Here is a 15,023-nt window from a genome sequence, read left to right on the forward strand (position 1 = left end):
AGGCCCTGACAGGGAGCGCCCGCCGTCTAGGCTGCGGCGAGAGAGGGACCAGGCGACTAGCGCCCGCCCTCAGCATTCCCAGCACAACGCCGAAGGGGGCGGAGCGGGCCGGGCGCCGGGCACGCGGGCCAGGCCTTCCCCACAACTGATGGGGTTGAGATTTCCTTTCCGGCTCAGCGGGGAGAAAAGAGATGGTGGGGTGCTTAACAGAGAAGGTTAGACACCGGCGGGAACCAGAGGAGCCCAAGCGCGGCGCTGGGCCTCGGGGCTGCAGGAGTCCTAGGGTCTGCAGGAGTCCTCGGCTGCGGTATGGAGGTCGCCGGGGAAGAGGGACGGTTCAGTTGCTAGGCAACCCGGCCTGGACCCGCCTCTCGCTCGCGTTGCTGGGAGACTACAAGGCCGGGGGGAGGGCGGCGAGAGGGCCCTACGTGCTGACGCTAATTGTATATGAGCGCGAGCGGCGGGCTCTTGGGTCTTTTTTAGCGCCATCTGCTCGCGGCGCCGCCTCTTGCTCCTCCCGCCGCCGCTGCCGCCCTGAGTCACTGCCTGCGCAGCTCCGGCCGCCTGGCTCCCCATACTAGCCGCCGGTAACGGATGGGGGCCTGGAAGGGAAGGGGGAACGTAGTTTTCGCTGGGCGGCCTGCGCAGATGGGAGGGCCGGAGGGATAGAGGGACTGGGAGCGGGGAGTCGGGGCCGCTGGCCGCCCAGGGCCTCCGGGGTCGTCCTGTGAGGTCGGACAGGACCGCGGAGTCTGGACCCCGGAGTCTGAGAGGGGCCCTAGGGCCGACCAGCGCTTTTATCTGGGACGGCTGAGGCGACGTAGGGGTTGGCGCGGCCTGGCGGCGTGAGGTTCTCTGAGCTCCACCGTCTTCTCCGCGTGTACCGGAGCGAGGCCGCGGTGACGCCCGGGTGCCCTGAGAGTCGACTGCGCCGCGGGGACCGGGAGGCCCCCGGCGTACGGGCCGGGCCAAGTGCAGAGCCGGCCGCCTTTTCGACACCCCCCTGCTTTTCCCTCAAAAATAATACCAGGAGGGAGGCCGCTGGGAGATGAAAGAACGGCGGAGGCTGCGAATTCCGACGGGAGGGAGGGGCTGTGGAGGGACGAGGCCCCGAGGCGGGGAGGGGGCGGGGGAGACTGCGACGCTCCCGGGCTCTCCGCCCATTGGGGGCGGCCGCGCGGGGAGGGGAAACCCCCCGGCGGCTTCCCTCCACACGTGGTAATGGGCTTCGTGGCCACCAGCTGGGCCTGGTTGGAGACCCTTGCCCTCGGGCTATCCTTACTTTGAAAGTTGTAGAGACGGTGGAACGTGAAAAGGGAGAGTAAGCTAGTAAGCCCTGTCCCTGGGTTTCAAACTCTTCTCTGCTTCTCTTTGGTCTTAATCTTTCTATTGGTACCGGAGATTGTGGATGTTAGCTGATGAGGAAGGGCCTCCACTGCTAGTATTTTAAAAAGTTAACGCGTATATAGCGCTTATGTTAACTGTTATTAGCAAAAGGTTGTTGTTGTGTTTCCCAGGTACAGTTAGATGGGTGTCTTGATCAGGATTTTTTATTTGGGGAGTATTGACCCTAATCGATCTAAACCCCTAAACCAAGCTTGTCCAACCCGCGGCCCAGGACGGCTTTAAATGTGGCCCAACACAAATTCATAAGCTTTATTATTATTATTTTGAAAAAGCTCATCAACTAGTTAATGTATTTTACGTGTGGCCCAAGACAGTTCTCATGTGGCACAGGGAAGCCAAAAGATCGGACCACCCCTGCAAACGGTTCTTAGATGAAAATAAAAAGTTTGGCCCTTTGTGACTTTAATTGTTCTTGGCTTTCTTATAAATTAGTTCGTTTATTGAAATCACTAGAATAAGATACTTAAACTGTTTCCTTTTTAAGATAGGAGGTAGGATGGAATGAGGTGTTAGTATAAACTTAGCCAAGTTTGTAGCCTGCAACCTTGTCAACGAACCCCACTCCCCTAAAGATCTCGGGGATGGCAGTGTAGGGAGGCTGGGACTGAGGTCCTATCTTGGAAGGCTAGACTTTGAGAGTACAAAAAGGATGAACCAGGCACAGGATGTCCTCAAGGAGCCCCTATTTTAGACGGTCACTGATCAGTTCTGAAACAACTACATTTTAAAAATATCACTGCTAACATTTTAAGGTATCTCACTGCTGCAATTAAAAATTCACACTGCTTCCCTGGTTTCAGAAGAGCTGTAAAATGAAATTTGGCCTTTTGAAAATAGGTGGATTCAAAACATCTTTGGAAACGGGTATCTGGGTCCTCTTTTTTTGGTCAGCTTAAATTAATACTCACTTTGGAGTTAATGGAATTAACTCACTTAAATTAATATTTACTTTGGAAGTAATACACATGACCTGTGGTTGAATAAGGGAAAAACCTTTTACGTATGGGTTACCATTTAAAAATCAAAGGGAAATAAATGACATTTACAGTTATTTTCAAGGCACTCTTGTGTTTCAAGCTTGTTCGAATTGCCCAAGTTTAAATAAATGGCCTAAATCTATAGTTTAGTTCTAAGAATACCATCCTTTGGAGAATATGTGGAACTAAACCCTAGTAGGTGGACTTGGACATCTTCTATCATAAAACCTGACTTTCATGGATTCTCCTTCCAAGTCAACATTATGTTTTTTTTTTTGTTTTTTTTTTTTGTTTTTTTTTTTTTTTTTGAGACGGAGTCTCACGCTGTTGTCCAGGCTGGAGTGCAGTGGCGCGATCTCGGCTCACTGCAAGCTCCGCCTCCTGGGTTCACGCCATTCTACTGCCTCAGCCTCCTGAGTAGCTAGGACTACAGGCGCCCGCCACCGCGCCCGGCTAATTTTTTGTATTTTTAGTAGAGACGGGGTTTCACTGTGGTCTCGATCTCCTGACCTTGTGATCCGCCCGCCTCGGCCTCCCAAAGTGCTGGGATTACAGGCTTGAGCCACCGCGCCCGGCCAACATTATGTTAATAAATAGAAATTTAAAAGTTTTCAGTATACCGATTTGAATATTTTTCTAAATTTTATCTGCTAGAAAGTACCTATTTTCATATTAGGCCCATTGATTTGCAGAATTATAAAGCTAATACCGAATATGGTAAATTACTGCACTTGGCCTTTAATGAGATTTTTGAAAAGAATACCTGTACCATGACGAGTGTAATCCAAAGTGCCATCTCTTTTTATTCAGCTTGCTCCTGTTGGCTCCTGGTAACTGAGTTGATTCTAAGTTGCTGAAAATATGTTAAAAACTAAGGGTCTTTTTGTAGAAGGGGCTACAGAAGCAGTATCTGTTGGACTTAAAAGGTCTGAAGATGTCAAAATACAGTATTTTATTTGTTTACTTCTTGGTTGTAAATTTGAAACGAAGGATTAGAATGAAACCTCATCAATATCAAAATATTAATGATCAGTGTATTCAGATCTTCAAGTTTAATCAAACCTGTAATTACTTGTGTTCTCAGTTTATTCTTTGGGTAACTATCTGGCACCTGTATGGACATGTATCTCATGAGCAAAAGAGGCAAATTGGTTGCTTAGATGTGAAATGTCAAATTGTGATGAGAGCTGTGAAGGAAGAAAAAGGTAAAGGGGGCATAGGGTAATACAACGTTTGCACGAAGGAACCTGTTATAATTGATGATTTTAAATTCCGTTTCAAACTGGTTTCATCTAAGTAAGTTTTTGGGCAGTATAGGGGTTAGAAGGAGACTTGTTACTTTACACCTATCCATATGTAAGTTGTTTAGCTCAATGACTGCAGAACATTAGAGTACATTACTGGGCTTGCCATAGAAATTGGCTTCTATACCTTTGGTTACCAACTCTGCCTTTTACTTCCTGCATATTTGTATACATTTTTACTTATTCAGAAGTTTTGTACATTTTGATTTTTATTGGGAAACAGGGTTATATATATTTTTTCCTTGTGGAGACAGGCTTTTGCTGTGTTGCCCTGACTGGTCTTAAATGCCTCAAGTCAAGTGATCTTGTTTTGGCTTCCCAAAGTGCTGAGTTTACAGGTGTGAGCCACCACACCTGTCTAGAGTTATAATTTTGGTCTTGGAATTACTTCCTGAAGAGGGTACAGAAGGGCATAACAGGGGTAAAAATAATGTGGTAGGCAACACTTACTGATTGATTATTCAGGCATTGTTTTAAATTCTGTGTGTATTATTAGCTCATTTAATGCACTTAGAGATAGGTAGCATCAACATTTTAACAAGGAAATAGGTATGGAGTGGTTAAATAACCCGTCCATGGTTATGTACGTGAGCAGTGATAACTTATGATGAGATAATTTTTGTCCTGGTTTTGAAAGAATATTGACTTACACTGTTTTACTGTAAATCAGCATGAATAAAGAATTTATTTCTTGAAGTTATAGAGGCTGAGAAATCCAAGATCGAGGGGCCCGATGTGGTGAGCACCTTACTTGTGGGGACTCTGAAGGTTCCCAAGGCAGTGCAGGGTATCACATGGGTAGGGGGCTGAGTGTGCTAACTGGGTAGCTCGGATCTCCAGTTCCCCTGGTGGGAAACTGTGTAATTTATAAAGAAATACGTTAATCCACTAATGGATTAATTCATTTGTGAGGGTGGAACCCTCATGATCCAATCACTTCTTAAAGACCCCACCTCTCAGTGCTGCCACATAGGGGATTAAATTTCAATATGAGTTTTAGAGGGGACAGATACTCAAACCATAGCAGCATGGAATTCAAAAGCACTCCACCTTGTATCTCGCTGTGCTCTAGGGAAAAGCTGTATAGCAGTTATGGTCATTAAGTCTTCTAACATAGAATTTGTTTACATATACAGTCATGCATGGTTAATAATGGGGATATGTTCTGGAGAAATGCATCATTAGGCCGTTTCATCCTTTTATGAATGTCATAGAATGTATTTACACAAACCTAGATGGTACAGCCTACTACACACCTAGGCTATATGGTATAGCCTGTTTGTTGTTCCTAGGCTACAAACCTGTGTAGCATGTTGCTGTGTTGAATACCATAGACAGTTTTAACTTTTTAAAAAATAAGAGTGTACTCTAACCACCAAAAGCATAGGAAATACATAAACCAATAAGTCATTTATTGCCTTTATCAAGTATTATGTACTGTACATAATTGTAAGTGCCATACTTTTATATGAATCAGCTCCATTATAATCTTATGGGACCACCGTTGTATATGCAGTCCTGGGTTGACTAAAATGTTATGTGACTGCAGTTGGGTAATGGTTTCTTAGCCTTATGTCAGCTCTATGTATCTAGTTCAGTCAGTTGCCTCCCCGCTTCGGTGGAAGATTTTCTTTGTTTTTGGTTCAGTTTAGGAAGGAAGATTTGCTTTCGGGAGGCCAGGCGTGGTGGCTCACACCTGTAATCACAGCACTTTGGGAGGCCAAGGCGGGAGCACAGGATTTCCAGACCAGTCTAGGCAACATAGTGAGACACTCTGTCTTTACAAAAAAAATTTTTAAACATTAGCTGAGTGTGGTGGTGCATGCATACCTGTAGTCCCAGCTACTCAGGAGGCTGAGGTGAGAGAGTGAGAGGATCACTTGAGCCTGTGAGGTCAAGGCTGCAGTGAGCTGTATCACGCCTAGGCAACAGAGCAAGGCCTTGTCTCCAAAAAAAAAAAAAAAAAAAAGAAAAAAAGAAAAAATGCCTTCAAGCATGTTTTTAGGGTCAGTTATGTCTTTTGAGATCTTATATACACCATATATGTATGAACCTTTTATTATAAAGTGACCTTTTTATCTCTTAATGTTTTTCCTTGAAGTCAATTTTTTCCTGACAATACATGCTATCTTGGTTAGTGTTTTATTCTGAAACTGTCTTTTACTTTTTTTTTTTAAGGAGATATGTTGAAGTGCAGCAGCATGGTCATAGCTCACTGTAACCTCAAACTCCTGGGTTCAAGTGATCTTCCTGCCTCCGTCTTCCAAGTAGCTAGGACTACAACAGGCATTTTAATTTTTTGTAGAGATGATCTATATTGCCCAGGCTGGCCTTGAACTCCTGGCCTCAAGCGATCCTCCTGACCCAGCCTTCCAAAGTGCTGAGACTATAGATGTGAGCTACTGCACATGGCCTCACCTTCGTTCTTAAAAGATGTTTTGGTTGGGGATAGTATTCTAAGAGCCTTAGTTATTTTCAACATATAGAGGATTCTTTTGTCTTTTGGTGTCTTATTGAAGAGAAGACAGCTGTCAGTCTTTTTGTGGCTTTGAAGTTAATCTCCCTTTTCTGTGTGTGCTTTTGAGATGAATTTGTTTTTGCTATCTTGCCTTTTTACTGATATATCCTGAGCTGGATAAATAAACCATATATATATATATATATAAATAACCCATATATATATATATATATAAATAACCCATATATATATATATATATATATGGGTTCTTTATTTTATGGTTTTGATTTGTAGGGCTACCTGAATCTGTGGATTAGTGTCTTTCATCACTTAAAGAAATGGAAAATTCTTGCATATTAACGTCTTCAAATATTCCATCCTTCTGCTCTTGGAACTTGTATGAAGTCTTTTAGGCTTTTTTGGATCCTAAAATGTCTTTTCTTTTCAGTATTTTCAGTCCTTCAGATTCTGTGGCTCTACCATATTTTGAAAGTTTTCTTCTAAGCTTCATTTCAGGTCACTTAATTCTTCAGCTGTTTATCTTACTCTTAAGCCAGCCCATTTAGTTTGATTCCAGTTATTTTTATTTCTGGAAGTTCTAGTTTTACAAATTTGTTATATCACCTTTAATAGATGACTTCCTTGCAGACAGTGTACTTTCAAACTTAGATCAAAGATAGCCAGGCTTACTATGCCTATAGGTATATATTTGTTTGTAGTCTGTATGACAGTATTTAAGTCTTTGTGTAGGATTGATTTGTGTTTTATTTTGTTTCTCCTGTTGGCTGTGAAAATTACTTGTATGAATTTTTTAAGGTCTAGAAGGAAGCTTTCATTTATATTTGGATGTGCAGGTGTCTAAATATACCAGGGACAGGTCATTTTAAGTACATAGGTTGGGGTTTGGAGGGCAATACAGATGAGGTAAATTGGCGCTGTTTGTCCATTAGAATGAATTTATTCTTGAGGATATAGCATTTTGGGGTTCCTGCTTAATTTGGGAGAGTTGCCATAAAGATACCCATCTTGGACAGGCCCAGAATTTTAACTGGTTAAAACCAAAGTTCACATTGCTGATAATTGGCAGTTGACCTTAGTGTGCAAGTGCCTTCCTTCTGCTTCCTGTTTTGCCTTCAGTTTTGGACTGGTAATTCCTTACTATCTTGTTAGTATTTCGGTGCTTTTAAGATTTTTAACAAAATGTTTTTGTTAAAAAAGTCTCTACTTTTAATTATTTTTCTTTCTTTTTTTTTTTTTTTTTTTTTTTAATTTGAGACAGGGTCTCGCTCTCACCCAGGCTGGGGTGCAGTGGTGTGATCTCGGCTCACTGAAGCCTCCTCCTCCTGGGTTTAAGCAATTCTCCTGCCTCAGCCTCCCAAGTAGCTGGGACTACAGGTGTGCGCAATCATGCCTGGCTAATTTTTTGTGTTTTAGTAGAGGCTGGGTTTCACCATGTTGCCCAGGCTAGTCTTGAACTCCTAAGCTCAGGCAATTTGCCTGCCTTGGCCTTTCAAAGTGCTAGGATTACAGGTATGAGCCACTGCGTCCAGCCGTATTTTTCATTGGTAGAATTGATCTGCATAATCTAGTTTGTTGCTTTCAGGAATGAAAGTTTTTCACAGAGATCTTGGAATGCAATTTAATGTCTAACAACTAAGATTCTCACTGATTTTATTTAATGTCAACTACAGAAAAAAATTAACACAGGTATTAACCTAAACTTGTGTTTGTCAGTGTGGTCTAACTGAGAACCACCTCTCAGAAGCTGAGTTTTTTGTTTAGACTGCAGATTTTTGGGTCCTACTCCCTCAGATATTTTTCTACTTTATATAGGTGATGAAATAGAGCCAGAAGTTGTTTGCCTTAGTTTATGGGTTGCTACAAAGTTGATGTCAGCCCAAATGATCTGAATACAACTGACTAGAAAATTAGGTCTATCTTACAACCAAGAAATACAATGTAGCCAGAATGGGCAGGTTAGAGCAGCCTTCTCTGTAGGAGTAAATGCCTCCTGTTAATGTTCTTTAAATGTTCTGTCTTGGATCCTCTTTACTAAAGATAAAGTTTCATTTTAAGAATTTAAACTATAAATATAATGCTGCAAATGGACATTGAGGTTAACAGTGTAGCCATTCTTCTGTGAGCACATTAGAATGTTATAAAAATTAAATTTGGAAGTTTTGGGTTTTGTTTCTATTTTTGACAATTGCTGGGTTTACTAGACACTATATATTAAACCCAGAAAATTTCAGAATACATTTGTGTATTGGAAATTATTATATAAATCTGTGTATTGGAAAACCAAATGCAGTCATGCACCACATAAATACTTAGCCATTACATTAAAGTTGCCTACTGTGTTCAGTACAGTCACATGCTGTATAGGTTTGTAGCCTGGGAGCAATAGTCTGTATCATAGCCTAGGTGTGTAGTAGGCTATACCATCTCGGTTTGTGTAAGTATACTCTGATGTTTGAACAACAATAAAATCACTTAAAGACACATTTCTCAGAACATATAATCCACACATGACCGTAATAGTGAATGGGAAATTAGTTCTCATTACCCCCAGTCCCTTCTTTCTCGTTAGGTTACTCTGGTTGGGTTTTTGGTGTATGTTTTTAAAAAGGTTTTATTTATATTAAAGCATGTGCATATATGAGTGGAGATTTTATATATATATATATATATATATTTTTTTTTTTTTTTCCCCCATATCCAAATGGGATTTTGGCATACATTCTCTACCTTGCTTTGGTGTTCCTTCATATCAACTCAGATATGTTTCATTTGTGACTACAAAGCATTCCATTTATGCACATTCCGTTATAGTACTAAGTTTATAATAAGCTTTGTGTGCTACCCCAAAGAAGACAACACTGTGATTGGCAAGATCAGATTTAATTCTTGTAATCATGAATCTTGTCAGTTGGAAGAGACAGACCATAGGTCACCCTAATTTATAATTACAAACTGAGACATCTTATGGTGGAAAGAAAGCTTTACAGGAGTGTGTGTACAACCAAGAAATCTTACTTAACCAGAATCTGCAGGTTGGAGAAAGCATCTCTGGGGAGTGAAACTTTGAACTGAGAGCCAAAGGATGTGCAAGACTTGTTCAGAGCTGTGGAAGAACCTTCTAGGTGAACATGGAAAGCAAAGGCATTAGATTCTTTGTAATTTTTTCATGGTAGATCTCATAAGTGAATAAATCTGGAGATGGACATACTTTGTTTTTTTAATTTTTATTTTTTAAGAGATAGCGTCTCATTGTGTTGCCAAGGCTTGGCTTGAACTCCTGTCCTCAAGCGGTCCTTCTACCTTGGTCTCCCAAAGTACTGGGATTGCAGGTGTGAGCCACGGTGCCTGGCTGAGATGGACATGTTCAAGACTTTTGATATTCCTATTGTCAGATTGCTCTCCAGAAAGAACAATAGCCAGAAATAAGGATACATGTGCACCACAAGTTTCTTGGTATTAAAAGGAAATTACTGATGATGTGATAGACAAACTGGAATCCTACTTGCATTTCTTTGATGTCAGAGATTCAATGTTTTTCTTATTTTTGATTAGTATTCATAATTGCTAAACACTTTGTAAATGCTGAATCATTACCCAGCATCACTAGAAAAATTCATCAGTACTATTAGGAATTATTTACAACAAATACAAAATATTTACAAAGTTAAATACATTAGGAAGAAAAATTTTCTTTATAATTACTCTAAAGGATAAGTACTAGGTCAGTAATACTGTTTCCCCCAAATATTAGCACTTAACTGCTAAAATCAGGATCTTTTCCATTTGCAACTCTTTGTTCATAGGCATAATACGTTGCTGTGAAAGTAAACACATGCAGGATTTTGTGGATTAAATATGTACTAAGATTTTTTTTTACCAGATAGCTTGATTCTATTTATTTATTATCACTTTTTTAGAGATAGGGTCTTGCTGTGTTTCCCAGGCAGGCCTTGAACTCCTGTGCTCAAATGATCTTGCCTCTTGGGCTGCTGGAACTACAGGCTCGTGCCACTGTGCCTGGCTAAGAAGATAAACTTGATTTTAATGTGGATTCTATCAAAACTTGGTTTAGTTTTTTTTGTAATTTGTAGATTACCTGTGGCATTCTACCATTGTTTGCTGCCTGAATATAGCACATCTACTTTTAAGATTTTTCTAAAAGCAGTATTCTCCAGGTTCATACTAATCTTTTAGTGAGAAGGAACTTAGGATGCCCTCTGGTCAGTCTTAACAGTAAACTTACTCAGGTCTGGTAACCACAAGTCTTGACAATGTCCCCAGCATATCTAGGGGAAGCTGGAGGTTGGTGGTTATCAGTTATCTAACATGAGGTACATGTACGTTTGAAGAGATAGGGAAGGCTTACCTGACATTAAGATTGGGACCCACAGCTTTTGAAATAGTCTAAATGGCTATTTGATCCAAGGATTAAATCTTCTTTAAAAAGAGATCTAGGGGGCATAGTGAGTACAGTAGCCGTCAGGTTTTGGTTTTCTTAAACATGAATTACATAAAAATGAATATTGCTAAATACAAAATGGATTTGTTTAAGATGCTAAGTAGTCTAAAAATTTAAGCAGAAATTGACCTTTCTTGGTTGTTGAAAGAATTTGAATGAAGATCCTTTGTACTGTTCCTTTCCTATGAGTCTAGCAAATGTTAGTTTTTTTTTTTTTTAACCAATGGTGCTATTATCATAGTCTATATACAACAGATTCTAAAAGCTTAGTCTATATACAACAGATTCTAAAAGCTTAGTGGTAACTTTTCTTGTTTTAAATAATATCCTTTGAAAAATTACTTTTGGTACTAGTAAGGAAGAATTTGCATGTTCCGTGAGTTTTTCTTCTTAACACCGATGGTATTTTAAAGGAAATAGACATTTCTTGGGATAGTTTTCAGCATGGTATTGATTTAAAGGGTTTTGGTTTCTTTTTTTTTTTTTTTTTTTTTTAAATAAATCATATACTTTTTTTTTAACATTAATGTTTCTCTCCATAGATATTTGGAGTTCTTACAACATGGCAGACATTGACAAGTAAGTGGCAGAAAGTTGGTTCTTTTTCCGAGATTTGGCATCACTTTGTACTCTGTTACTAACAGCAAGTAGCATGAATTATATATCATGAAAATGTAGTTACTAATGCTTACTACCTACTTTTACAAAAGGGTAGTGCAGTGTATTCAAGATAAAATATAGAATATATGATCATTAGTATATTTATGATCATATATTCAAAACCATCATATATACTGAACCATTTGTCACTGTTTTTAAGAAAGTGCAGAGCATGATAATGGATTATAAATACTTGTAGAATTCATTTTTATTGTATATATTTCCCAAAGATTTTACTGCTTGCATTGTAATGTACCAAACACCCAAAATATGTATAAAATGTATTTATATGTAGAGCTTAAGGAATATTAAGACAAGTTAAAAATAGAACATTACTATCAGAAGCCTTGTGTGCCCCTTCTCATTTGCACCTTTCCCTTGCAGACATATAAGTGCTATCCAGGCTTTTGCTAATTCCTTTCTTTGCTTTCCTTTAGCGCTTTACCACCTATAAATTCTCAACCAGTGTTTAATTTTGAAAATCTGAATAGTGATCACCAAATTAGCTGTGTAAAGCAACATTGCCACTTTGCCACTGTTAATTGAAGGCTCTAAGATAGGATAACAAGGAAAAAAAGACTATCTGGGTCATAGTCTGGCCTCAAGTGTTCTGAGGCTTTATAAAGACTTATGGAGAAGTATCGGGCAAGGTCATGTGTCCTGGGAAGCATAGGTTTAATCAGTTTGGCATGTGGCAGAATTCTAATGTGGATGGATGTTTTACAGAAACAGGGTCAGGAAGAATGGGATGAGGTGCACAGGATTTGTTGTGTGTAATTTTACAGTAGCCCGTGTTAAAATAGAGCACTTGGGAGTGAGGGGTTGCTAAATGATTTTCCATAGCTGTTGTAGGCATCAGCGAATGATAGTGGGAGGGCTGGAAACTTCAGTACAAGATCAACACATAGAAGTACAAATAAGAATTTGGGCCATTCTTATGCATTCTGTCTTCAGCATTAAACAAACCAGAAGAGTGGAAACAGCATTTTTAGTGATAGTAGTTCTCAAAATGATCGTCTCCTGTGTCACACTTCTAATTTGGATTGCTTAACCTTGGTGACATAGCTGTCATTGGATCTATTTTACTATCTTCCTGAGTTTTCACCTTGTTTCTCCTCTTGGGTTTGTTGTTTGCCAAATCTCCCATTGCTTTCTTGGTGTGTTAGTACCTTCTTGGAATAGTACAAGGGAGGTAAATTATTTTAAGACATGTCATGACACAAAATGACTATTCTACCTTTATGCCGGATAGTTTGGGTGTAGGATAGTAAGATGGGAATCATTTTTCTTCAGAATTTTGAAGGCATTGCTCCATTGTCACCTTGCTTCCAGTGTTGCTGTGTTGAAGTTCAGAGTCATTGTAATTAACTATTTGTGTATGATAATTAAGAAATAGATACAGTTACAGTTTATATACATTTCTTTCTGGAAGCTACTATGGCTTCAGAGTTCTGAAATTTTCACATTATTTTTTTTTTCTTTTAACATTACATGTTCAGTGGTGGACCCTTTCAGTGCAGCAATTCAGGGGCTTTTAGTTTCAGGGATATTCTTGATTTAACTTTGTGATTGCTTCATTTATTTTTTCTCTTTCTGGAGCTACTATTAGGTGTTGTGTGTTGGATTGGTCTTCTCATGATCTTTTGTCCTATTTTCCATCTTTGTCTCTTTGCTCTTCTTTCTGGGCAGAACTGAAGACTTTCAGCTCGTGTTGAGTTTTAAGATTTCTGTTGTTTTAGTTTCCAAGACCTGCTTTATTCTTCCTGTTTTTTTTTTTGTTGTTGTTTTGTTTTTTAAAATAGCATCCTGTCCTTGTTTCACTGATGATAATCTCGTTTGTCTGGATATTTCTTCCATCTTTATAGTCCATTTGCTCTTACATTTTCTTTCCCTCATTTGGTCTCAATCTAAGACGCTTTCCTAAAATATAAATCAATACTTGGTTGGCTGCTCATTAAGATTGGGTTGGGTGGGGTGCAGGGACAATTCAGAGATGATTAAAAAAGAAAATTGATTGGAAAATTTGAGTGTTGAAAGGGGAGGCTCGTTAATTTGGGATTTCAGTGTAGGGTCACCAGAGTGGGCATTTGTTAGAAACCCCAGTGTTAGAATGTTTTTTTTTTGTTTTTTTTTTGTTTTTTTTTCCTCTGGGCTAGTCAGATTAATCATTGAACAGTGTCTGGGTAAAGATCTGGCCTCTGGTGTTTCTTGAAATGTAGAGGAGGCTCTACATTTAGCATTCTAATGTGTACATAGTCCTGTATCTTTGATACTGTTAACTGTGTCTGTTGTCTTCCAGTCCAAGTTCTGAATTTTACCCTTTCCGAGAGGAAACTGAATATGTCTGCTAGTGTAGAAGAGAAGATATAATGATTTAACTGCTTATCAGTTTTTACTTTCTTGTTTTAGCCACCTTCTCTCCTGCCCCACCTCTTGCCCTAGTTCTAGAAATGTACCTGGTACCACCAGTTCTTATCCTTTTGAAGACTGTGATTGGGCTGCTTCTCAGCTTTCCCCACTGCTAATCTTAGATTTCAGTTCTCTCAATGAAATTATCACCTGTCTGGTTTCCAGCTTCCAAAATGTTGCTGCCCTTGTTTCTTTGATTTCAGTGTTAGTCTGCTAACAAAACAAAACAATAAAACCCTTTATCATAATTTTAGTGTAGATTTTAGGGATTAAGATCAGATGAGTTTGTGGTATCTGCCATCTTAACTTTGAAATTCTCATTTTAAACTTTAAAAAGAGCAAATTGGTTGTGACAGCTTGATTTCCCTCTTCCTTATTATTTAATTTTGGATGCTTGTTAGTCCTGGGAGGGTGGAAGTCAGAAGGGATTCTTGTTCTTGAAAACCAGAGTCAGTAAACCTTCCTCTGTAAAAGACTTGGTGGTAAACATTTTCAGCATTTTGGGCCACATGATTCTCTTAACTGCAGTTGGCCCTCTGTGTCTGTGGTTTCAGTTTGCATCTATGAATTCAACCAACTGCAGATAGAAAATATTAGGGTAAAAAACAATAAAATATAATAGCACAATAATAAATGCAAATAAACAGTAGAACATAACAACTGTTGTTTGTTTTGTTTTTAATAGAGAATTCTCACTGTGTTGTTCAGGCTGGTCTTGAACTCCTGGCCTCCAGTGATCCTCTTGCTTTGGCTCCCAGAATGTTGGGATTGTAGGCATGAGCCACTTTGTCTGGCCCAGCATAATACAACTATTTACATAATGTTTACATTGTATGTAGTATTATTACAAGTAATCTAGAGGTGATTTAAAGTATGCAGGAGGATGTGCATAGGTTAGTTGCAGTTACTGTGCCATTTTATATAAGGGACTCGAACATCCCAGGATTTTGGTAGGGAAGTTTCCTGGAACCAGTCTACCATAGAATCTGAGGGATGACTGTACTCAACTCTGCTGATGTAGTGTGAAAGCAGATAATACATACATGTAGTACATCTGTGTTCCAATAAAATTTTATCTACAATAGTAGGGTGGGCTGGGTTTGGCCACATGGACATAGTTTGTGGACAGCTGTTTTAAAGCCTTTGCATATAGATGTTCAATAAATGATTAAAGACACTAGAGGAGGAGTTGCTCCAATTATCTGTAACCAGTGGCCCTTAAGTGTGTATACTTATGAAACACTTAAAGTTTATACTAAATCAAAGTTCTTCCAGAAATAGGCTGGGCGTGGTAGCTCATGCCTGTAATCCCAGGATTTTGGAAGGT

At 39.6% G+C, this 15,023-nt stretch overlaps 1 protein-coding gene across 5 annotated transcripts in view; it reads left to right on the forward strand.

The window, feature by feature from the left end:
- The first annotated feature begins 438 nt into the window (after positions 1-438).
- Positions 439-15,023, forward strand: part of LOC105473331 (nucleosome assembly protein 1 like 1) — a 36,694-nt gene continuing 22,109 nt past the window's right edge. For 2 of the 5 annotated variants that reach the window (XM_011727111.3, XM_011727110.3), the window contains exons 1-2: positions 439-587; positions 11,170-11,206. In XM_011727111.3, coding sequence (XP_011725413.1) covers positions 11,190-11,206 — 17 coding nt within the window. In that variant the 5' untranslated portion in view covers positions 439-587; positions 11,170-11,189. Of the gene's footprint in view, positions 588-11,169; positions 11,207-15,023 lie in introns of those variants that run through there. The other 3 variants (XM_011727107.3, XM_011727106.3, XM_071071403.1) reach the window with 2 other exon arrangements.

The sequence above is a fragment of the Macaca nemestrina genome, chromosome 10 (genome assembly GCF_043159975.1).
Source record: "Macaca nemestrina isolate mMacNem1 chromosome 10, mMacNem.hap1, whole genome shotgun sequence".
Lineage (NCBI taxonomy): Eukaryota > Metazoa > Chordata > Mammalia > Primates > Cercopithecidae > Macaca > Macaca nemestrina.